The sequence below is a fragment of the Canis lupus genome, chromosome 8 (genome assembly GCF_003254725.2).
Source record: "Canis lupus dingo isolate Sandy chromosome 8, ASM325472v2, whole genome shotgun sequence".
NCBI lineage: Eukaryota > Metazoa > Chordata > Mammalia > Carnivora > Canidae > Canis > Canis lupus.
Window position 1 is genome coordinate 30828337 of NC_064250.1, and position 25356 is coordinate 30853692.

Here is a 25356-nt window from a genome sequence, read left to right on the forward strand (position 1 = left end):
CACCTGCAGAACAAGTACTGAAGAGCGTCCAGCACCACTGCAGGGAATGGATAAGAATGACAACTGTCGGGAGATCCCTGGGTGGCTCAGCAGTTTAGCGCCTGCCTTCAGCCCAGGGTGTGATCCTGGAGTCCCGGGATCGAGTCCCACATCGGGCTCCCTGCATGGAGCCTGCTTCTCCCTCTGCCTGTGTCTCTGCCTGTGTGTCTCTCATGAATAAATAAAATCTTTAAAAAAAAAAAAAAAAGACACTGTCTCTCAGGTGTGCAGTAAGATCAAAAGAATGCTGGTAACAAGCACCTCTATGCAAATGAATAAGTTGTTCGCAACAGGATTAACAAAGGCACTATGATCCAATTATTGAATTGTATGTAAAGCTGAAAACCAACTATCTAAACAATGCAGTCTCTGTGCTGAATAAACAACTTCTTTGAAAACATATTGAGAGTGTTCTATTTGAAAACTGGCAAAATTTTCAAATATCTATTAGAGCAGGGATTGGTTAAATCAAGCCACAGCACAGCCATGTAACGGAATGCTAAACAGTCAGCAAAATGAATGAAATAGTTACATGCATGTGGGAAAAAATGTTTGATCTGTTGAGTGAAAGAAAAATATAGGGGGGAAAGTGAAGCCCATTACATACAATATGAGTCCATTTAAAAAATATAATAAATTTATCTTAAAATGTTGGTAGATGCACAAAATATGAAGGAATGTGCAAATACAACAATGATTTTTCTGGAGGCTGGAAACACTGCAGACTTCCCCTTTCTGTGTTATATCCCTATGAGGTTTTGACTGGTAAGTCATATGTATTACACTTGTGATAAGAACAACCAAAAAGTGGGCAGCCCCGGTGGCACAGCAGTTTAGCGCTGCCTGCAGCCTGGGGTGTGATCCTGGAGACCCGGGATCAAGTCCCGCGTCGGGCTCCCTGCATGGGACCTGCTTCTCCCTCTGCCTGTGTCTCTGCCTCTCTCTCTGTGTGTCTCTCTCATGAATAAATAAAATCTTTAAAAAACAAATAAAAAGTACTTTTTCCTTAAGAAAAAAAAGTTTTTCTGTAAATAACTGTTTAAAAGCTTACCTTGTAATCGTCTACTATAGATTTCTACAATCCTAGAAAAGAAAGAATCGTTTTAGTTAAACATAAATTTGTTTGAAGTGGAATTGGTAAGACTTCCTCAAAAGACCAAAAGGACTCTAATGAAGCAATTATAGGGTATGGGCAAGAGATTAATGCTTCTAAGAGGTGGAAAGATACAAAAACTACATGGAAATAAGAAGAAGGGAGGGTCTCGAGGACACCACCAAACATGACACAGAATGGTACTTTCCATGTTCCCAAAGACATAGAGAATTATATGAATATTCACTTAGGAAAAACACAAATGATTTTAGAGCTCCCAAGTCATCAATTTTAGGCCAAGTGTCAAGTGTTCTAATTAATCATATTGTTTAATCAGAGCTTAAAGTTCAAGTTAAAAATAAAAAGACTATTTGTTAATTAATAGCAGGCCATTGTCAACTACTGTACACACTAAACCTATTAGGAAAATCGGATTAGAACTGAACAGACTTCTTCAGACATCTCTTTATAAATTAGGTCTATATAAGCACTCAGTATGATTAACTCTCAAAAATAAAAGCTTCCTGATCTTGGTTTATAACACAATCTGTCAAGTGATGGATTTTCTGCTTTGACCATCTTTCAATCTAGTTGTGAAATATAAAGATGGCCACATGAATTACCTATTTGAGGAGAACAATTCACATTAAGGATCTTTTCTTTAAAATTTGGCCTTTAGTCATGAATTTGGACTGAATTTAAGGATCACTTCACCTAGGAGGCATTTTATGGCTCTTTCTCACCCCCCACTATGATGCTCAGATAAAATTGAAAAGTCATTCCTTTATACCCATTATAGCTAACAGTCAGTTACAGGTACACCACCTTGTTTACCACTCAACACGAAGGAAGGAACCACTCAGATTCTTCTTCATGTATCTAGTATATTTACAACACTGAACCAACATAATTACATATTTTTAATTTTGAACAAAAACCTAAGGAAAGATGCTGCTCAAGCTCGTGGATAGGAAATATGTCTTATTTCTTTTGGGTCAAATCTCTTTATATTACTTCTCATAGTTTTCCAGGTGATTAATTTCTGTTGTATGAATAGGAAATGGCATTGATTTAAAAATTAGTAATGTTTTCCTTCCATAGTCATCATTTCTTTCTCTTGAATAGAATTTTAGGTACAACATTAGACAACAGTGGCAATATTGGGTACCCACTTTTTCCTCTACACTTTAATAGGGAATCCCTATAACATTTTACTATCATCCATGATAGCTGCCTATCTGGTAGATAGCCACTCTTGCACCAAAGGAAGGCCATTTATGCAAATTGTTATTGAGTGCCTTCTATGTATATGATTATGTGATGAACAGGTCTCTATGCTCAAAGAGTTCATAATTTATTTCTGGTTTATTTGGTTTTCATTTTTAAGTAAGTAGTAGGCATTGAATTAGTCTTCTCAGCACTAAAGATAATCATATAGCTTTCCCGAATTAAAAAAAAAAACAACTTTATTTTGCCCTTTGTTGAACATAATTTGTTAAGAGGTATTTGTCAAAAACAGAATTCTAATATGATGTTAATATTCATCTGCATCTTAATATTGCCATTGGCAAACAATTGACAATCTAACTGCTATTACCTTGTAGGTAATATTTTCTCTACAGCAGTTTTTTATGATATTTCACTATGTGTACTCTGAGGTTTTCTATGTTGTGTCTAGGTGGAGATTTAAATTTTTGTCCTACTTGGGATTCATTAAGGTTCCTAAATCTGAAGACTGATTTTTTTTTTTTTTTGCATGTGCTCCAGAAATGTCTTCAGCCATCACCTTCTCTAATACTGCACCTACCCCATGGCCTCTGTTACCTCCAAGAATTTCAATTAAGGACATATTAGACCTCCTCAGTCTTCCACATCTCATATTCTCACCTATATTTTCCACCTAGGTCTCTGTTACATTCTGCAATTTCTTCAGATCTTTCTTCCAGTTCACTATTTTTAGCTGTGTCTAACTTGCTATTTATGTATTTATTTATTTATTTGAGAGAGAGAGAGAGAGAGAGAGCACGAGTAGGGAGAGGGGCGAAGGGAGAGAGAGAGAATCCTCAAGCAGACTCCCCACTTTGTGTGGAGCTGGATGCAGGGCTTGATCCCAGGACCCTGAGATCTGACCTCAGCTGAAACCATGCTCAACTGCCTGAGCCACCCAGGTGTCCTATAACCTATTTAATGTGAGTGTATTGGGCTTCAAATGCAAATATCATTTTTTTCCTAGAAGTTTTATTTGCCCCCCGCCTTTTCCAATTTAATTCTGAAAGTGTACTCCTTTGCCAAACCTTCAGTATTCTTTTTTTTTTTTTTTTAAGATTTATTTATTTTTAGAGAGCACGAGCATGCGTGCAATTATGGGAAGAGGGAGAGTCTCAAGCAGACTCCCTCCTGGGTATGGAGCTCAACATGGGGCTCAATCCCAGGATTCTGAGATCAGGATCTAAGCCAAAATCAAAAGTCGGACATTAACTGACTGAGCCACCCAGGCATCCCTCAGGATTCTTATTTTCTAACATATTTATTGCATATTCTGTATCTGTTAGCTCTAGCCTCTGCCCCCTTTGACCATTTGTCTCAGCTGACTCTGACTCGTGGTGGCTTTTCTTTTACTTTCGGTGAACTCATGCTGCTTGGAATATCATTTGTGGGAATTCTATGAGGCTGAAATAAAAATGCATCAGAGAATGAGCACTGGTTTCTGCTACTTGCTGAAAGACTACCTCCTTGGCAACATTTTAATTAAATTATTGCCTTGGGTTTTCTGAGGACCACATGTGGTGATGTGAATTCTGAGCCCAAATCCCTGTGAATACATGGCTAGGGTTCTTTTTCCTGCTCTCCCCAGAACAAAGCTAAAAGGTAATATCTCTCCCAATTTGGGGTAGCATAGGGAGGAAAGAATCCTGGCTTTGACTCCAGGGCTGGCTAGTTCTTGTGGATTCTCACTGGAATTGCCTTACATTTCTCCCAATGTCTGAAATGTACATACACATCATACCTTAGTATGCTATACTGGGAGGGATATCATTACCATCTACTTTACCGTACTCCCAGAATCAGTAGTTCTTAATTTTAATCTAAACCATTTCTATATTCTTGGAGTAAATCTCCCTGGGTCATAATGGAAACAGTACTTGTGCCTGTTAAAATAGGAGGTTTTTTTATATTTAGGATTTTCACAACTATATTCATATGTAAGATTCATCTATCATCTCTTTAAATGCTAGTTTTATTAGACTTTTATCAGAGATAGGCAGCCTCATCAAATTAATTGTGTAGCTTTTCAGGTTTTTCATTCTCTTGAAAAATTTATACAACCCTGTAATTAGTGGTTACTTGAAAGTTGTCTATTAAATTGACCATCCACCCCACTCCAATGTTAATTTGACTTTTTCCAATTGTTACTAATTTAGCCAGGCTTTCCAACTCTTGGTTCATTCTTTTTCCTCTCCATCTTTTTTTAAACTTATTCATAAGGATTTAAAGTTTCTAAAGCATATTTTTCATTACAAAGCCTCTCATTCCCAGGTGTATTTCTCCTCTCAATCAGACTGCTTAAGCAATCTATGATACATGATCTTTTGGATTTATGTTTTCTGTCCTTTTCAAAATTTTCTAATTTAATCATTTTATCTCTTACTTCTTTACAATTTCTTCTATTAAGCTTTATAACTCTTTTTCTTTAAAAAAAAATTGAATGCTTAGTTTATTTGTTGGCCTTCTTATTTAATAATGAAAGCATCTGTGGCTATATATTTATCTCCAAAGCATGTGTTTTTTAAAATTTCAACTTTACTAAGGTTTAATTGACATAAAGATTGTAAAGATATTTAAAGTGTACATTGTGATCTAATATATATATACATTGTGAAAAAAAAATCCCCCATTTGGTTAATTAATACACCCATTACCTTCCATACTTATCTTTTTATCTCCCCCCACCAAGTAAGAACAATGAACATTGGGGTACAGATATCTCTTCAATATCCTGTCTTCACTTCCTTTGGATATATACCCAGAATTAGGATTGCTGAATCATATACCAATTCTATTTTTAATTTTTTGAGGAATCTCCATACTGTTTTCCATAGGGCTGCACCAATTTACATTTCCACCAACAGGGTACAAGAGTTCCCTTTTTTCCAGAGCCTCACCAGCACTTGTATCTTGCCTTTTTATAGTACTGTAGTCATTCTAATAAGTGTGAGGTGACATCTCACTGTGGTTTTGACTTGCATTTCCCTAACGATTAACGAAATTGAACACCCTTTCATGGACCTGTTGGCTATCTGTAGATCTTTGGAAAAAATGTCTATTCAGTCCCTCTGCCCATTTTTTAATTGGATTGTTTCTTTGCTATTGAGTTGTATGAGTTTCTTGTATTTTTTGCACATTAACCCCTTACCAGATATGTGATTTGCAAATATTTTTTCTCATTCTGTAGGCTGCCTTTTCATTTTGTTGATGGTTTCCTTTGCTATGAAGAAGCTTTTTAGTTTGATGTAGTTCCACTTGTTTTTTATTTTGTTGCTTTTACGTTTGGTGTCAAATCCAAAAATTTATCACCAAGATCAACGTCAAGGAGCTTACCCCTTATGTTTCCTTCTAGTTTTATGGTTTTAGACCTTAGGTTCAATTCCTTTTGAGTGGATTTTTGTGTCTAGTATAAGAAGGGAATCCGGTTTTCCCAATACCATTTTTTAAGTTTATTTATTTTTAAATTTGAGAGAGAGAGAGAGAGAATACAAATGGGTAGGGGCAGAGGGAGAGGGAGAGAGTAGATTTCCCACTGAGCCAAGTGCCCAGTGTGGAGCTTGATCCCAGGACCCTGGGATCATGACCTGAAACAACAGCAGATGCTTAACCAGCTGAGTCACTGAGGTGCCCTAAGTTTATACATATATTTTAGTAGTCTCTATACCTAATGTGGGGCCTGAACTCATGAACCTCAGCGTTGACGATATCAGCTTAGTCACACACTCTACTGACTGAGCCAGCCAGGTGACCCCCCCAATAGACCCCCTAGTCTATTGAAGAGACTATTCTTTCCCTATCCTTTGTTCCTTTGTCATAAATTAATTGGCCATATATGCATGGGTTTATTTCTGAGGTCTCTATTTTGTTTCATTGGTCTATGTATCTGTTTACATGCCAATGCCATTCTGTTTTTATTATTATAGCTTTGTAATTTAGTTTGAAATCAGAAAGTGTGAAGTCTCCAGCTTTTTTGTTTTTTCTCAATATGGCTTTGACTATTTGGGGTCCTTTGTGGTTACATAAAAATTTTAGGATTTTTTTTCTATCTCTGTGAAAAATACCATTGGAATTTTGAGAGGGATTGCAAGGAATCTATAGATTTCTTTAGTATGGACATTTAAACAATACTAATTCTTCTAATCCAAGAGCATCAGATATCTATCAATTTACATCTTCAGTTTCTCTCATTAATGTCTTGTAGTTTTCAGTGTACAGATCTTTCAACCTCTTTGGTAAAATTTATTCCTAGGTATTGGTGTAACTGTAAATAGGATTGTTTTCTTAATTTCTCTAACAGTTTATTGTTAATATATAGAAACACAACTAATTTTTGCATATTAATTTGTATCCCTTAACTGAATTTGTTTATTAGTTCTAATGGGTTTTTGATGGAGTCTTTAGGAGTTTTTAAAAATATTATATTTATTTATTTGAGAGAGAGAACAGGAGCCAGGGGGAACGGAGGGGAGAAGGAGAAGCAGGCTCCCCACTGAGCAGAGAGCCCAACATGGGGCTCAATCCCAGGACTCTGGGATCATGACCTGAGCCAAAGGCAGACACTTGACTGACTGAGCCACCCAGGCACACCTAGGGTTTTCTATAGATAATATCATATTATCTGTAAATACATACAGATTTACTTCTTCCTTTCTGATCTGAGTGCCTCATTTCTTTATTTATTTATTCATGATAGATATAGAGAGAGAAAGGGAGAGGCAGAGACACAGGAGGAGGGAGAAGCAGGCTCCACACTGGGAGCCCGACACAGGACTCGATCCTGGGGCTCCAGGATGGCGCCCCGGGCAAAAGGTAGGCGCCAAACTGCTGAGCCACCAAGGGATCCCCTCTGGCTATATTTCTGATGCTACATTGAATGAAAATGGTGAAAGAGGATGTCCTTGTCTTGCTCCTGATATTAGCTGAAAGCTTTTCATCACATGATGTTAGCTGTGGGCTTTTCACATATGGCTTTTATTATATTGAGGCACATTGCCTTTATATCCAGTTTGTTGAGAGTTTTCCTCATGAATAGGTTAAATTTTGCCAAAAGTTTTTCTACATCTGTTGAGACTACCATATGATTTTTATCCTTCATTTTGTTAATGTGGTTTATCACTGATTGATTTGCATATGTTGAAACATCCTTGCATCCCTGGAATAATTCCCATTGGATCATAGTGTATAATCCTTTTAATGCACTGTTGAATTCAGTTTGCTAATATTTTTTTGAGAATTTCTGCATTTATGTTAAAAAAAGATACTGACTTATAACTTTCTTGTAGTTTTCTTTCTGTTTTGATATCAGGTTTAATGCTGGTCTCAAGAAATGAGTTGGAAAGTACTCCCTCATCTTCTGTTCTTTAAAGGAGTTTGAAACGGATTGATATTAATTTCAAAGTGTAGTTTTTTAATTCAAGTTGCATACACTGACATACAGTGTTTGCATCATTATGATTTTCTATCATATCAAAGGAACTTAAAAGAACTTAAACTTCTAAAAAACATTTTTAAAAATAATTTTATATTAATTTCTAGTTTTCTTTTTTACACAATAGCCTGTTCATTTTTTTTTTTTAAGTTAAAGCTTGCCTTTTGGCCAAAATCCTTTCACTCTACTTTGTATAACCTTTTGGTCCATCTCAATCAAAGACTGAGAGGTAATTAGTGTTCTACTCACTTCTTTCAGACCTGTCAGTTTCTCTATGCATTTATTCCAGTTCCTGTTTTCTGTTTTAAATAAATTTGACCAAAAAAAATTCATGATCACTTTTATTTATTTTTGATCACTTTTATTATACAAACTTCCTCAATATAAGGCCCAACCTTGTCTCCTTTGATAAATTTTCCTGTTTTATTTTTAACTTTTGTAATTTTTTTTAAATAAAGGAGACATGATTAAGTACTGGATTTAACCCAGTGAACATCTTATCTGAATTGCCCACTTACTGGTCTTAGAAAATCTGTGCTAGGTCCTGTTTCCTGTGTTGCATTATGTTTTCTTTCCTCTTCTTCCTCCTCTGGCAACTTGGAAAGTAATCTAGTGAATCCTTTGCAGGTGAATGGTATAATTTAACCATAGCAAATCTTAACAGTAATTTTGATGCCTTCATATAACTAGACTTGTCACCAGGCTGCAAATCCTCAACTACAGCTAGAGCAAAGAGCAAAAAGCAGAAGGAGGTTGAGGTGGATCACAGTGGGATTTGTCAGCTAAAGTAAGGAGTTTGAACTTTATCTAAAAGCTATGGGGAGCTACGAAGGAGCAGCATCACCAATCCACACTTTAGAAAGTCGTCCTAGCAGTGTATGAGAGCAGATTTAAAGATGCTATGAGATTAAAGGCAGAGAGTTCAGAGTTTTATAATTCATAAAGAACATAAGAAAAGCCCAACAGACAGTGGCAGCAAGGATAGCAAGAAGGCAGCATGGTAACAAGAGGGAAGTGGGGATGCTGCAGGATGTCAATGGAAAATACAACAGCAATGGATGGACTGCTCCTCACTCCTTACACCAAAATACATTCCAGATGGACCAAAGATTAAATACAAAAATAAGGCCATCAAAATAACCCCAAAACATGAATTTATGACTACATAAAAGTTTTAAAACTTCTTTGTGGAAAAATTATTTTATAAAACAAAATCAGAAGACAAATGACAAGCCTGGAAAAATTATTTGCAGCATCTGATCTAACTGGTTTAACATTCAAAGAGCTTATACAAATCAGTAATAAAAAGACAAGCAATCCAATGGAAAAATTAGCAAAAGCTAATAAAAGCAGGAAGTTTCTATAAAGATTCAAATTCTACTAAAGAAATGCAAGTTTTAAAAATGTACATTAAAACAATTAGGTATCTTTTTCCACTTATCGGTTTGGCAGAGATTGAAGAGTGTGATGAAATCAGTGTCAGCAAAAGTGCAGAAACACACACCCTTTGATCTGTTATTAGAGTATAAATTGATATGCCTTTTTTTTGGACAGCAATTTAGTAATATCAAAAATTCAGCTACCCTGAACCCAGCAATGTAATCCTAGTGATTCACAATATACATGTTCACAAAATCATTTTTTCTTTTTTTTTTTACAACAGTCTCAAATTGTAAACTATACTTCTATCAAAGAGTGACTTCATGAATTATACTAAACAATTAAAGAAATACTATGTAGCCATTAAAATGGACTAAGACTTTTAGAGCCAAAAGATGTCCAAGGGATTTCAAAGTTTTTTAACTTAAAAAAACAAACAAATAAACAAGGGGTGCCTGTCTGGCTCAGTCTGTAGAGCGTGCAACTCATCTCAATGTAAATTCAAGCCCCATGTTGGAATTACTTTAAAAAAATTAAAAATGTCAAAAAAAATTAAAAATGAAAAACAAAAAACACAAGTTGTAGTACAGAACATGGGGTATGAAATCCCTTTTTTGCTTTTTTTGCTATTTTTAAAGAGCTATATTTTTGTGTTTGCAAAGAAATTTTGCAGGAGAACAATCTCTAGTCAAGAGACAAGAAATCTCTAGTAACTTTGAGGAATGAAAATAGAAAGGAAGGCTCTTCCTTTATTCACTTGTTTGCATTTAAGCTTAATTGGTAAGTATGTTACTTTTATAATAGAGAGAAAGAAGAAAAAATAATATTCCCCTTGTAATCTAATGCCCACCTTATCTTTCCAACTATCTTGCAGTCATCTCTGCCTATATCTCTTATTTCTATCAATTTAATCTCCTCCCTATGCACTGGAATATGCCTTGTGCCTACCCTCCTTTTGCCTTTGCTTACGCATTAACTATACCTAAAGGAATTTCTCTTCCTCTTTGAATTCTGCTCAGCCTTCCACCTCTGGGTCTCTTCAACCCTGCCAGGTTCAGTCACCTTGGCTCCTCTGAACTCAGAGCTCCAAACCTGGCATTTCTGTGGTCCCTGATGCTTCAACTGTCCATCCTCTTTGAAGGCAGTGGCTATGTCCTACTATTCTCTAGCAGCCATCATAGCTGACACAGTACCCTTTCATAGTAGATGCTCAATAAATAGATTGACCATGGCTACCCTAAGGTAGTTCAATTCTATACTCAAGATTTAATTACATTCATTCAGTTATTCTAAGGCAAGAAAATAAATACGTGTTCAAATATATTTTCAGCTACAAAGGACTTTTACGACTTTATTTTGTTTTATTAAGATTTATTTAAGTAGGGGATCCCTAGGTGGCTCAGCAGTTTAGCGCCTGCCTTTGGCCCAGGGCGTGACCCTGGAGTCCCGGAATCGAGTCCCGCGTTGGGCTCCCAGCATGGAGCCTGCTTCTCCCTCTGCTTGTGTCTCTGCCTCTCTCTCTCTCTCTATGTCTATCATGAATAAATAAAATCTTTAAAAAAATTTTTAAAAAGATTTATTTAAGTAACCTCTACACCCAACATGGGGCTTGAACTCATGACCCTGAGATCAAGAGTCACATGTTCCTCTGACTGAGCCAGCCAGGCACCCCAACAAAAGGAATTGCTATTCAAACTACATTTACTCTAGAATTCTACTAGAGTTAAACCATATCAACTCACTTCTGGCATTTTCTTATTACTTAAGGCTTTACTGTTTGATATTTGACTTCCCTGGCACTGAAAGGTCATTCATTTAAAGACAAGCATATAACAGACTTCACATACAAGATTAATATGAGCAGTGAAGTTTTGCTAAGACATTCAGCTTTCTTTATTACTCTTCATTCCCTAAATATTCCTACTTCTTATAAGAAATAAGCAGTTGGGTAAAATTTTAGCCTTCTTTTCTGTTTAATAGATCCCTCAATCAAATTCCCTATAAATATCTGAAAGTAACAAACACTGTTCAATTTTTAAACTTTAATCCTATTAGCATAAGGACAAATCCCCATGCTAATAATCAACTCCTTTGTATTGTTTCATAAAAGCTTAATTATTGGAGACCTGTCTATTTCCCTAGGAAAGGAAGTTACAAAGATTATTCCTTTCTACTCCTAAATTACCATTTATTCCAAAATCTCACGGGATTACTCAAGAATCCATTTCCATAAAGTATTACCCATGATCTACACAGTGTGGTCTTCTAGAGAAGGCTACTTACATTAAGACCAAGGCCTAATGTGGTCTACCAAGCTTATCATGTGAAAACTATCCACTTCATACCTTTCACATATGGACAGTTTATTAAAAGCTCTGCAGTGCCAGAATTTCTATATAGGAAAGGCATAAGGTTGGCAACCTTGCAGAAGGAAGTATGCCAGGGGACTGGGCCTGAACCTAGGTTTGCACAGCAATCACACTGATCTTACTTAGACTGTATCTTATAAAACAGTAACAATAACCAATTTTAGTAAAGACACTTTCATTCACAGTTGATATGACTTTATTGTTTAGGAGTAAGTTATTAGGGAGGGGGGTTGCTAATAGAAATTATAGTAGGATTATTTATCCCCGTCACCACCAAAACCCTTTTTCAGCCACACTTGGCACTGCCACTGGGTACAGATCACTAGAAAGTGGCAAGATTCTCTGGATTTGTGTTAAGAGCCTTACAGCAGTGAAGTTATGATATAAAAACATATTTTCATGGACCAGGTAGCCCTGTCTAGTGGACAAAGTGCTGAGCAGGAATGAGGTCAGAAACTAGGAAAGTTAAATTTCTCTCTTCCACCTACTTTCTCCTTAATCCCCAGAGGAAATGAGTTAGAAAGTAGAAGTGAAAACAAAGAACAGCTGTGGAGAGCAGCTGTCAGATTGGTAAGGTGGTTTTTACAGATTTGAACACCAAATTGAAAAAGATATGGACCACATTTCAGGATTGTGGTGAATCCCAGTGTCTAAGTGGAGAATAAGCAGGAACACATCAGGGCCATAGTATAGTTACTTGGATCACAAGATTCAGTTATTCCAATTTTGATACAGTCACTATAACATCAAATTATCCAAATTTAGCTTGATTTATTTTAAGAGGGGAGGGGCTCTTGACTGTGTGTTCCCTCATTTTGTTCTTAATTCTCCCTCAGCACACACATGCCCATACACACATGCACATACACACACACCTCCTAGCATTTCCCCATACCCAGGGAAACCCCATAAAAAGAAATTACAAAAAGAATATTTAGGAAGAGGTGATATAATATTGCTGGTTTAGCCTATCAGGGATTTATGAACACTGATCTTTAAGTTGATTTCCAGTTAAACACAAATGACTATACTTGTATATTACTTCTCCTTCCTAAAGCCCAAATCAAAATAGTAGCAAGGGAATTTTTTAAAAGGCATGAGCCTGCAGGATAAAGAATGGAAAAGAAGACTATAGTAGGAAAGACAAAAATATGAAAGTAAGTATTATTTTTGGAATATTGCTGAGAAAGCCAAGAAAGGTACAACACAGTCTTGTGTCTCCAGAGGTAAAGAAATCAGAAGTGAATGAATGGCCCTGCAGGATCCCAGAGAGATGCCCGGAAATACCCAGGTACAGTGGAAGACAGGGTTGACACCTTAAACAGTGGCTTGATTAAAGTCTGAAAACAGTGTAGTGTAATTAGATCTCTGTGCAGGCTTCTTCTTCCTACCCCTGTTAGGTACACCACTCTTAAATATGGGGGCTGGACTGAATGCATCCTCAAATCCTTTCCAGTCATGGAAGACTTTACAGGAAAGTGATGCACTAAGACTTCAAGGATGTACCAGTGGAAAAAGGGTGCAAGGTAGGGGAGGAAGGCAGTGAGGGGTGAGAAGATAGGGATTTATGTTTCTGGTCCTCCAAATATATTTGTCTCTGCAACTATAAATTTTAAGTTGCAATGTGACTTCCAAGTTAGATCCACACCAATCAAAACAGCCCTGTGAGATTCTTGCCATATTGGGGCTGGTCCTACAAATCTGTTTTCCTATTCACCACACAGTCATACTTACCTTGCAAGTTTGCTGAGGCCAAGGACTTGCTTGTTAGGAAGATAACCAATATGGACCTTCAAAGAAGAGACAGAAATCATGAGGTAAGTGAAAATCCAATGCTTCTTCGTAACAAAATAAGGAAATGTAATATAGGATATGTATTATGTAATTCAACACAATGAAAACATGTCTTTAAGAGATCTAGAAGCTTTAAGACTTAGAAAATGAAGCACTTACAAAAGCATTTAGAAAATACATATGTGCAGTAAAAGGAAAATATATATGAATGACTATTAATGAAATGACAAATTTGAAATACAGTCATGGTATTTCCTAGTAAAGTTAAACTTTTGATACAATTCTTAGTCTTTCTTCTATTGAGGAAACACACTCTCTAGACAGTGTAAATTATCCTGTAGCAACATTAAAATGTAACCAGGAAAGCTTCCTTTATTTTTTTTAAGATTTTTATTTATTTATTTTGAGAGAGAGAAGAGTGTGTGAATGAATGGGGGTGGGGTGCATGGAAGAAGGTGAGAGAGAAACTTAAGCAGACTCCATGCTGAGCATGGAGCCCGACACAGGGCTTGACTCCTCAACCATGAGATCATGACCTGAGCCAAAATCAAGAGTTGGACGCTCAATTGACTGAGCCACCCAGGAACCCCAGGAAAGCTCCCTTTAAATGGCTGAAACTGTAACTATAAATATTGTCACTCCACCTTAAAAAATCCCACCTCATTGCACAGAAAGAGGGTCTCTTTGCCATGCATGGTGGTCTCCTTTCTAAGCTGCTGGAGAACACTACCTTCTTGATGGGAGATAAAGGACACAGCTACAAATGTGAGTTGTCAAGACCTGGACCTTTACACCTAAGTTCTTATAGAACCTACTATAAAGCCAAGCTAATTCTATAATCTTAAAAGTCACTAATATCTCCCAGGTCCATGTTACCTCTCTCTGAACCATGTGTTTTTTTGTTTGTTTGTTTGTTTTTTGTTTTTTTTTAAAGATTTTTTATTTATTTATTCATGATAGTCACAGAGAGAGAGAGAGAGGCAGAGACACAGGCAGAGGGAGAAGCAGGCTCCATGCACCGGGAGCCCGATGCGGGATTCGATCCCGGGTCTCCAGGATCGCGCCCTGGGCCAAAGGCAGGCGCCAAACCGCTGCGCCACCCAGGGATCCCTGAACCATGTGTTAATTATGAGAAAACATTAGTTCTACAAAAAGGCTAATAAAGTAAATGGTCATGTGTAGGCAATCAATTAACCTAATACGAAATGATACATTTCATTTGCATCATGGTTTACCTGCATTTGTTGCATTTGTTCACCTAATTAATATTTACTATACATGTAAATAACTGATCTAGTAGTAATTAGTGATTTTTCATCTCTTCACACTATGCTTTGAGAGTTTGAGAATACCAATTCATCACCTTCCTGGTCAGCAGAAGGAGAAAGTAAAGTAGCACCTAAATACTGGGTATTTCAAAGAAAAATAGAGTTTAAAACTTTCCCATGAACTAAGATCTTCTGTACCACTTGAAATTTTATATTTATATGCAGAGCTACAACATTTTTATTGTTTGTACTATTTTTTATCTTTCTGAAGGTCTCAAGTCATTTTAATGTTGATTTTAGAAAATCATAACTGAATAATGTAGTTTTTAAAAAGTTAGCAAGAACACAAACACAGAGATAATCACATCAGAAGGTAATAGGATATAGTGGTGAGAGGGTGAGTACAATTAAGTTCCTAGGTCTATTCCCAGCCAAATCACTAACTCCCTCTGTCCTCCTGGACAAGTCATAGGCTTTCTGGACCTAAATTCCTCACTTACAATGAAAGGTAATAAGATAAGCGCAAAGGTTCCCTCCTTGAAAAACCTCAGCCCAATGTCACGTGGCCAGCATCATTAATTGTGGGACTGCCAGTCAGTGCACGCCTCCCAATGAGATGGAATACAGAGTCTTTAGTACCCCCATGAACTAGTATTTTTTTAGAAGATTTTAGTTATTTATTCATAAGAGACACACAGAGAGAAGGAACAACATACACAGAAGGAGAAGCAGGCTCCTCACAATGAGCCCAATGTAAGACTCGATTCCTGGGCCTGAGATCACACCTTGAGCCAAAGGCAGACACTCAACTGCTGAGCCACCCAGGTGTCCCCCTTCAATGAAGTAGTATTATTAAAAATGTTTAGCCTTAATCTTAGGAAGTTTCAGACCTAATCTAGTTTATAGGAAATCCAGAGGTTGAATGGAATAAATCCAGAAGGTGGGATGCTCTACAGGACAACTGGCTCAGTCTCTTCAAAAAGACAATGCTGGAGGAATGCTATTTTAGAATAAGAGACTTAGAGGCAAACAACCCAAAGCAATACAAACGTGTGACTTTTTTTTTTTTTAAGATTTTATTTATTTATTCATGAGAGACACAGAGAGAGTGGCAGAGATACAGGCAGAGGGAAAAGCAGGCTCCATGTAGGGAGCCTGATGTGGGACTTGACCCCGAGTCTCCAGGATCAGGCCCTAGGCTGGAGGTGGCGCTAAACCGCTGAGCCACCCGGGCTACCCCGAATGTGTGACTCTTATTTGGATTCTGGGTTGTCTGCTATTTTAAAGATTTAATTTTTAAGAAATCTCTACACCCAACATGGAACTTGAACTTACAACCCCAAGATCAAGAGTCACATGCTCTGCTGACTGAGCTAGCTAAGTGTCCTTGGATTATGATTTTAAAAAACCGAAGTGGGAGGAGGATGGGGTAACTGGGTGATGGGTATAAAGGAGGGCATGTAATGCAATGAACATGGGGTGTTATGTGCAACTGATGATTTACTGAACTGTACATCTGAAACTAATGATGTACTACTATATATGTTGGCTAATTAAATGAAATTTAAATTAAAAAAATTTAAAAATCAAGAGTAAGACAGTTGAGGCAACTGCAGAAATGTAAATATGGGTTAGTTATTAGATGCTATTTAGGAATTACTATTAATTTTGTTCATGGTAGTGCTCCTATAGATTTTCCTATAGAAAATATTTTAGATTGGTGTATTAATAATTAGTGATGAAGAGTCATGCTGTTTATAACATACTTTATATTCTTTAATGTATTGAAGAATTTACTGCTAACTTTTTATGCTGATAATCAAATCGGAGTTACATTTCTTTAAAAATCTTTATCTTTTAGATATACATATTGAAAGAAATTATGGAAAAAATAAAATGACAACTAGGATTTGCTCCAAAATAGTCTAGTGGGAACTTCTATATAAAAAGATTGGTCTTGGGATCCCTGGGTGGCGCAGTGTTTTGGCGCCTGCCTTTGGCCCAGGGCACGATCCTGGAGACCCGGGATCAAGTCCCACGTCGGGCTCCCGGTGCATGGAGCCTGCTTCTCCCTCTGCCTATGTCTCTGCCTCTCTCTCTCTCTGTGTGTGGCTATCATAAAAAATAAAAAAATAAAAAAAAAAAGATTGGTCTTTTATCAGTAACTGTTGAAGTTGGTTTTAGGAAACATAGAACTTTATCATACTAGTCTTTCTATTCTTACATATGTTTGAAATTTTCTATAATAAAAAGTTTGGGTGCCTAGATTGCTGAGTGGTTGAGTGTCTACCTTCAGCTCAGGTCATGATCCCGGGGTTCTGGGGTCGAGTCCCACATCAGGCCTCCTGCAGGCTGCCAGCAAGGAGCCTGCTTCTTCCTCTGCCTATGTCTCTGCTTCTCTATATCTCTCATTAATAAATAAAAATCTAAAAAAAAAAAAATAAAAGGTTTAAAAAAGAGAGAGACCACTACATACACATTAGAGTAGTAAGCTTAAAAAGATTGAAAGTGTCAAGTGTTGGCAAGGCTGTAAAGTGACTGAGACTCACCTAAGAGTATATGAAGTGTAAAGTGGTACAACCACTCTGGAAAACTAAAGATCAGTATCTATTAAATTGGACATGCATATACCCTATGATCCTGCAAGTCCACTCCTAGGTATATTCCTAATAGAAATGCATCCATATATGCACCAAACAATGCTGATAGCAGTATCATTTGTAATAGGAAAAAAAGAGAGTGAGAAAGAGGACAATGTAAATATCTACCAAGAACAGAATAAACTGGTATGTTTGTACAATGAAATAATAGACAGCAATGAAAATAAGCTACAGTGACAGACAATAACATCAATGACTTTTACAATGTGGAACAAAAAAAGCCAGACACAAAAGATTTCATGCTGTAGATTCTTTCCATTTATAAATTGAAAAACAAGCTGAAATAATCTTAGTGCTTGAAATTGATGTACTGGTTACCTTTGGGGACAAAGGACTGGTTAGTGATTAAAAAGGGGTACAAGGTGAGCTTGCAGGATAGAAATAATGTTCTAATTCTTGATCTGTGAGGTAGTATGGAATACCTTTATAATTTGTGCATTTTCTCTATTTCACTTTATAAAAATGTGAAAAAATAAAATACTTTAACAAAAAAATGTGAAGCAAATGTCAACACATTAAATTTAGGTGATGGATATATAGGTATTCATAATACTATTTCTTATAAGTCTTCTGTTTAAACACTATTAATGAAAAATCAAAATAGAATAAAATTATAATGAGGGGGAGGGGAAAGACAAGACTACTCCTGGTCCTGAATCCACACGTTTTCAAAGGCACATTTAAGTCAAACAAGCTAGATAACATTATCTAGCTTGCATTAGACTCATTTTTCCTAATACAGAAAAGGTTGGAAATAAATTAAATCCACTAATACCATGACCTCTGCCACAATAAATTCTGCAATCATCGCTGCTCATGCCATATGATACAAAAGTGTATCTGGGATCAAACATTATTTAGTCAAAATAAAGAGCAAAGGTTTTCAGAGCCTGCAGCAACTTCATAGAAAAAAAAAAAAAGAAACTTTAATTTCATTATTTTAACCTATTAAGATGCTATTTACTATGAAATGTTTGCCCTGAGGACCTTCTGCTACTTTGTTTTTGTTTTGTTAGTTTTGGGCTATTAGATTAGTCAGATTGATAAAGAGTAAATGTTTATGTGTAATTCTATATATCTGGGATATTAGGAATTAGCAGGTGATGATTTTAAATATAATAATCCTAATTTTAGAACTTTTATTGTGCTTTTTAACATTACTAGGAAACAGGGAAAACCTTACCTTTCCAACAAATGGAACTAGATGATGTTCACACATGGAAAACATATCTATATCCTTCACAATCACCATCTCATCATGATCTTCATCAAATATAGCATCATTTAAGACATCTGAAATCAGAGGTTTGCTTTAGTAACAATTTTATAGAAAGATACAGAGTAGAAACACTAACAATCTTCATGGTTAGAGATAGTCAACAAAGACAAAACATTAATCCTAACTAAAATATAAGGGAATGCAAATTAAAACACGTTATTTTTTTCCTACCAAACTAGCAAAGCTTTCTTCTTTAAATGATGAAAAAACCCTGATGATATAGTATTACATAACAAATGCAGGATTACAAACAACTGTGTCTGCTGCATGACAGAAGGAGAAAGAGAGAAATTATGCAAAACAAAAGAATGGCTATTTCTGGTGATGGAAATGAGCTGCTTTCACTTTCTTCCTTAAATTTTCTTGTACCTAACACTTTCTCTATAATGGATGTGTAGAAAACCATATCTGACATCTCAGGCCAGATCTAGACACTTGTAAACTTGATATGTTATCTATCCCCCAAATAATTGTGTACTCATAAAATTTTCTAGTTACTGTATGCAAGCATCAGACTTAAACAGTTGCCTCTTCCCTAAGGAAATAGATGCTCCAATTTTTATGTATATGCCTGTCCACATTGGCTTTTGACCTCTGGGCTCTGACACATATGGCTAGACATACAGCAGACATTTAGAAACAAAAAAAGCTTTATTTTTAAAAAGTGCATGGCTATCTGGACATCTTGGCAGCCCGCACATGTTTAAGACTCCAAGCTGTGTGATTTCAAGGATTTGGGGATACCCATCTACATAGTACGATGAGACAGAACAGGGAGGAGGTGAATAGAGATTTGCAGCCACCTACAGTTATTTCCCCCTCAGAAAGGCAGGCTGCGGAGTGAGTCACAGGGAAGAAGTGCAAACGTCCACCCACACAGCCTGACCTTCAGTGGCTCCGTTGCTACTAGAATAGAGGCTCACAGATATTGAGTCATCATTTAACCACTGTTATCATCCCGTGAGTCAGGCTATTCAGAGACACATTTGATTGTATAGTGGAAAAGTCATTAGTGTGGTCAACAAAAGTGAACATGCAGGGTTTAGACACACAGACAAACACAATGCTCCCAGTAGGAAAGGCTGATAAAATTCAGAGAAGAAAAGGCTCGGTGTCATTCTTGAAGTAAATACTTTTCCAAAATCAGCATTCTATTTTGAATACTCTGCCCTAACCTTTAGTCATATTTCTGAAAGAAGTCCAAAAATAGACCCTTAGTGCTCCCCAAAGTATCTTGGATTTCTCCAAGATTTTAAAGTAAGATTACTGTATGCATAGTTTATCAAAATCTTTAGGCACATAAGAAAACTTCCTGAACATAAAACAAACAAAATTACTTCCTAAAGAACAAAAGAGAATTATCTAAAAGAAGCATTCATGTGTTTTATCTGGCAAAGAATGAGAGCATCCCCATTCTAAACTCTGACAACAACCATACGGCTCATGTTAAAAGCTGATCCTCAAGTTAGGCTAAGTTAGCATCTGGGTGCATCATGAACTAGCTGTTGGACCTTCAGCAAAGTACTCTGTGAGCCTCAATCTTCTAAGCTGTAAAATGAGCATGAAAAAATGTCTATATTTTTCCGGGGTTATCCTGAGGATTAAATGAGATAACCCATTTGTGTTTAGAAGTATGAAGATGGACTAAGTGGTAGCTGTTGTTATTACTATAACTGTAAGTAATATTGAGAGAGTGCTAAACTATGTGTTCCATGCAAATAAATACACATCAGAATTTAAAAAGCAATAATTTGGTTCTAAGAGACAGACTACAAAAAAGGAAAAATTGTAACCTTGCAGTGAGGAAACCTGGTAAATACTATTTTAACCAAGTGATCTAGATTAACTTTACCAGTAATAAGACATATTGATATCATGTAGTTCCTGGTATAATATGATGAGAAGGGCATATCATCTCTGCAGTGTCCTTCCCCAAAGTGTATAACTATAGTCTAATCACTAGACAAATTGAGAGACATTCTCCAAAATACCTCAATAAGCACTCTTTTAAAAAGACATGAAAAGACTGAAGAATTGTCATGGATTTGAGGAGACTAAAGAAACTTGAAAATTAAATGCAATGGAAAAACCAAAATTGATGTAAAGTCTGTAGTTTAGTTAATAGTATTGTACCAATAGTAATTTTTTTGTTTTTAAGATTTTATTTATTTATTCATGAGAGACAGAGAGACCGAAGCAGAGACATAGACAGAGGGAGAAGCAGGCTCCTGCAGGGAGCCCAACATAGGACTCAATACCAGGACCCCGGGATCATGACCTGAGACGCTCAGCCACTGAGCCACCCAGGTGCCCCCAACAGTAATTTCTTAAGTAATGATAACCGTACCATGGGCTGTATGAGATGTTAACATGCAAGGAAGCTGGGGCAGGGGTATATAGATACTCTCTGTCCTGTCTTTGTAAGTATTCTGTAAGTCTAATATGATTTCAAAATAAAAACATAAAAAGAAACAAAACAGGACAACGTCTATCAACCGGAATATATAAATAGAGCACTACTCAGCATTAAAGTAGAATAACTACTGATCCAGGTACTAATATGGCTGAAACTCCAAAGGATCATACAACATGAAAGAAGTCATATACATACATACAAAAAACTATACGTGAAATTCTAGGAAAGAGAAGTATAAACAGAGAGGACAGATGGCTTACCAGGGACCAGAGGGGTGGGAGACAAGATTGGCTGCAAAAAGGTGGAACGAAATTTTTGAGAGTGATGTTAAGAGTCTATACCTTCACTATACTGGTGGCTGTGCAACCGCATGTATTTATCAAAATTCAAACTGCACACATAAAATTGGTGTATTTTATCGAATTTAAAGTATCCCTTAATGGAGCAAACTTTTAAAAATAATCTCAAAGACTGTAGAATAACATGCAACCTTTTGTGTAAAGAAAGTGGACGAGGGGAGATATGAACATATATACATATATGTGTATATACATATATGCTTATCTTCACAAAGAAACACTAGACGAATAAATCAAAAAGCTAATAAAAATGATTACCCACAAAAGACTAGGAAAGCAGGAAAGAAGGGATATTGATAGAAGTGAAACATCTTTAAATATAATTTGTCACACAGTCGATTTTGAACTCCTGTAAATGTTTTTACATACTGAAAATTAAACCAAAAAGAAAAAAACTAGTGATCCCCACAAGTTTTAATGCTTGGTGGTAATGGAGCAATATTATGTTGCCTATATCCCATTTCATGAAAGTGAACCCAGACTATAAACTTGACCTAGCCAAATCATTTTTCTTCAATAATGAAGTTTCCCTGCTATATTTATTTATGTTTTGCTCCAACATATCTGAAAGCTACCATCTGTGGCTAATAAGAACAAAACACTATCACAGATTGTTTTAATTTCCTGCCTGTTATCAGCAGCAAGAAGGTAACCCTGGAAACAAGGATTTATGGCATTCTATTTCCTACTGGTGGTCATAACCAACAAAGGAAACCGAAGGGGCCTCCAAAAGTTAAAGGTTTGTCTATTACAATTCCACCCAAAGAGAAATGTAAAAGTATACCTTTCTTGTGTCATTAATGATTAAACAATGACAACAAATAACCCTGCTGGACAGCCATCTCTTAAGTGTTCAGTCCCTTCCTCAAAGTACAGTACGTCAGGTCCATAACAGGAACCCAAGTTCCTATTTAAGCTCCCTCTGAAGCAGGGTGCTTCTTAGACTCCCCCAGTAGGGGCTTGTTAAAATACCAATCACTGGACCCCAGTCCCAGAGTTTCTGATTCAGTAAGTCTGGGTGGGACTGAGAATTGGCATTTCTAACAGGTTCCTGGAAGATGCTAATGCCCCTGGTCTGGGAACCATACTTTGAGAACCCCTGTATTAAAGTTGTAGTCCATGTCCTATGCTGCTACACAGAATCTTCACACCTTCAAAATGCTCCTACCCAAACACAGTAATATAAGAAATATGAGCTTGCTTCTGCAAGAGTAAAAGGGGGCAAGAATAAAAATCTCTCTCCTGGGAGACAAAAGAAAAATTCCATCTAAATAAATTTGCTTTTGAATGAATAGTAATATAATTAGCATCATCTAGGATGTTTGGTGATCAGCACTAAAAACAAGAGATCTCTGAGGAAGCCAGAATTTCACACCCCATGCACCTTCCTGGAGAACAGCACTAATAGACAATGGAAAAAGACTGGGAACATTGAAGGTGCATCCATCCTAAGGGATAGGAAAGAGAATGAGGCCTGCCTCCTGATTTTAGAACTAAGAGAGCAAAACACAGTCAGTGAGAGCTAAAAAGGTATGAAAAGCCTCTTTGCTCTTGGCTGGAGTTAAATCAACCCAAAGGACTAACAAAGTCAAGCTTACTCTGACTTAGTGGAGAAAGGTCTGAATCATTAACCCAAACCCTCCAACATCAGACTGCCTCTACCAGCATACAGCACTTATTTCATCACACCTCCCGGTACCACTGTTACGTATCTAATTTCTCCCAACTTTGGAGGCAGGCATTGTAGCTTAAGGCTTTAAGTTTCCACACAGTGCCCTATATGCCATGGACAGACACAGAATTAAACCTACAGCTTCCATTTTATCTAATTAATACATTTTAATTTATTTACCCCTGTGATTTTATTTCCTTAAGATAGATTTCAGGGCAGCCTGGGTGGCTCAGTGGTTTAGCGCTGCCTTCAGCCCAGGGCCTGATCCTGGAGACCCAGAATCAAGTCCCATGTCAGGCTCCCTGCATGAAGCCTGCTTGTCCCTCTGCCTCTCTCTCTCTCTCTCTCTCTCTCTCATGAATAAATAAAATCTTAAAAAAAAAAGATAGATTTCAAAGAAAGGACCCCAAAGAAACTCACATGGCCAAAGGAACAGAAGAATTGTTATTGCAGCATCACTGATAATAGCAACATTAGGAAATTTAAAAGTGCATCAGAAGAGCAATTACACAATTTGGGTAGAGTCATACAATAACATACGACCTAGCAGTGAAAGTGATTGAATCTAAGCCGAATTTATTATTTCTTGAAACAACATCCAATGAAAAAAAGCAAGTATTAGAAGCAATAGCAGATAACTATAGTATGATCCTGTAAATGAAGTAGAAGCAAAATTACATGTTTATGGACATTCACATGAAATAAAAGTATAAAAATAGGCTTTAGAGTAGAGGTCAAATTCAGGATAGTGGTCAGCTCTGTGGAGAAAGGGTAACAGGATCAGAAAGAAGTATCTATGAACCTTCATCTGTGTTTTCAAAAGCAATTATAAAAAATACTAAGATTTGTTAAAACTGGATGAATGTTGGTTAAACTAATTCTTTGTACTTTTCCTTGTATATTTGAGACATTAATTTAAAAAATGTGAGGGACGCCTGGGTGGCTCAGCGGATGTACGTCTGCCTTTGGCTCAAGGCGCAATCCTAGGATCTGGGATGGAGTCCCACACTGGGCTCCTTGCAGGGGGCCTGCTTCTCCCTCTGCCTGTGTCTTTGCCTGTGTGTGTGTGTGTGTGTGTGTCTGTGTGTGTGTCTCAAGAATAAAATCTTTTTTAAAAATGTGGGATGCCTGGATGGCTCAGTGGTTGATGTCTGCCTTTGGCTCAGGGTGTGATCCTGGGGCCCTGGGATCAAGTCCCACATTGGGCTCCCTGTGGGAAGCCTGCTTCTCTCTCTGTGTGTTTCTCATGAATAAAAAAAATATATTTTTTAAAAAATGTTATTTAGTTGTTCATGCACATGCTGGTGTTTTGTTCTTTTTTCATGAAAAAAAAATCAAGAAACTAAAAAAAAAAATCAAGAAACTGAGGTTACTTTCGCATAGAAGGTCTGATGCTAGAGGCCAATTACACAGGAAAGATAGAGCCTGCTTCATTCAATGCTGCAAATTCCTCCAGAAACTTCCCTAGATCACTCTCTGCAATAAAAATAAAGGCTTCTTCAGCCCTCAGTGTGACATTAAAACATTTTGCATTCTACCCCTTTTTTGAAAAATTTGTCCTACAAGTAAGGGCAATGTTAAAACAAATTAAAAGGAAGAAAATCACTATCTCTGCTTTCATTTCCATCATGATGGTACACCTCTTATTAGCACTTCCAACACTCACGGCTTCTTGCACTTAACAAGATAGAGCTAACATTTGTAAAACTTAGCCAAAAAGCATGAATCAAACATTCCACAGACTGACATAACGGTGGAAACTAAGATGACTTTGGACAACCATTGATACTATCTGCTGGAGGAAGCAGAGCTAGCTGTGGCACAGTTCTGATATGTTCCATGAACTTATTTCATAAACTGCAAGTCTGTCAGCAGGAAAGATCTATTGCATTGCAGAGAAAAGTAAAAGTTCGGTTATTTTGGAAATTTTCATTCATGTCACCCCTGGCAGAGATAAATTCCCATGTTGCTTGTAAGCAATTAAAATATAGCCAAGGGGCACCTGGCTGGTTCAGTCAGTAGAGCATGAGACTCTCGATCTGGGGTTGTAAGTTCAAGCCCCACATTGGGTATAGAAATCACTTAATCTTAAAGAAAAATTAAATTAAAAAATAAAATATAGAGAAGACAACATGGATAGATCTTGATGGCATTATGCTAAGTAAAACAAGTCAGAGATAAACAAATACTGTATGATCTCAGTTACATGTAGAATCTAAAAAAAAAACTAAACTCTTAGAAAAAGAGTTGGTTACAAAGGGATGGGGAAGGGAAATACGGGGAGATGTTGGTCAAAGAAAATATACTTCTAGTAAAGATGAATAAATTCTGGG

At 36.8% G+C, this 25356-nt stretch overlaps 1 protein-coding gene across 2 annotated transcripts in view; it reads right to left on the minus strand.

Annotated features, from left to right (window-relative positions):
* GCH1 (GTP cyclohydrolase 1) overlaps window positions 1–25356 on the minus strand; it is a 52829-nt gene that overhangs the window by 3815 nt on the left and 23658 nt on the right. The window contains exons 2-4 of one of the 2 annotated variants that reach the window (XM_025443311.3): window positions 18481–18590; window positions 13310–13365; window positions 1091–1122 (exon numbers count right to left, since the gene is read on the minus strand). In XM_025443311.3, the coding sequence (XP_025299096.1) occupies window positions 1091–1122; window positions 13310–13365; window positions 18481–18590 (198 nt within the window). Of the gene's footprint in view, window positions 1–1090; window positions 1123–10527; window positions 10739–13309; window positions 13366–18480; window positions 18591–25356 lie in introns of those variants that run through there. The other variant, XM_049113201.1, reaches the window with a different exon arrangement.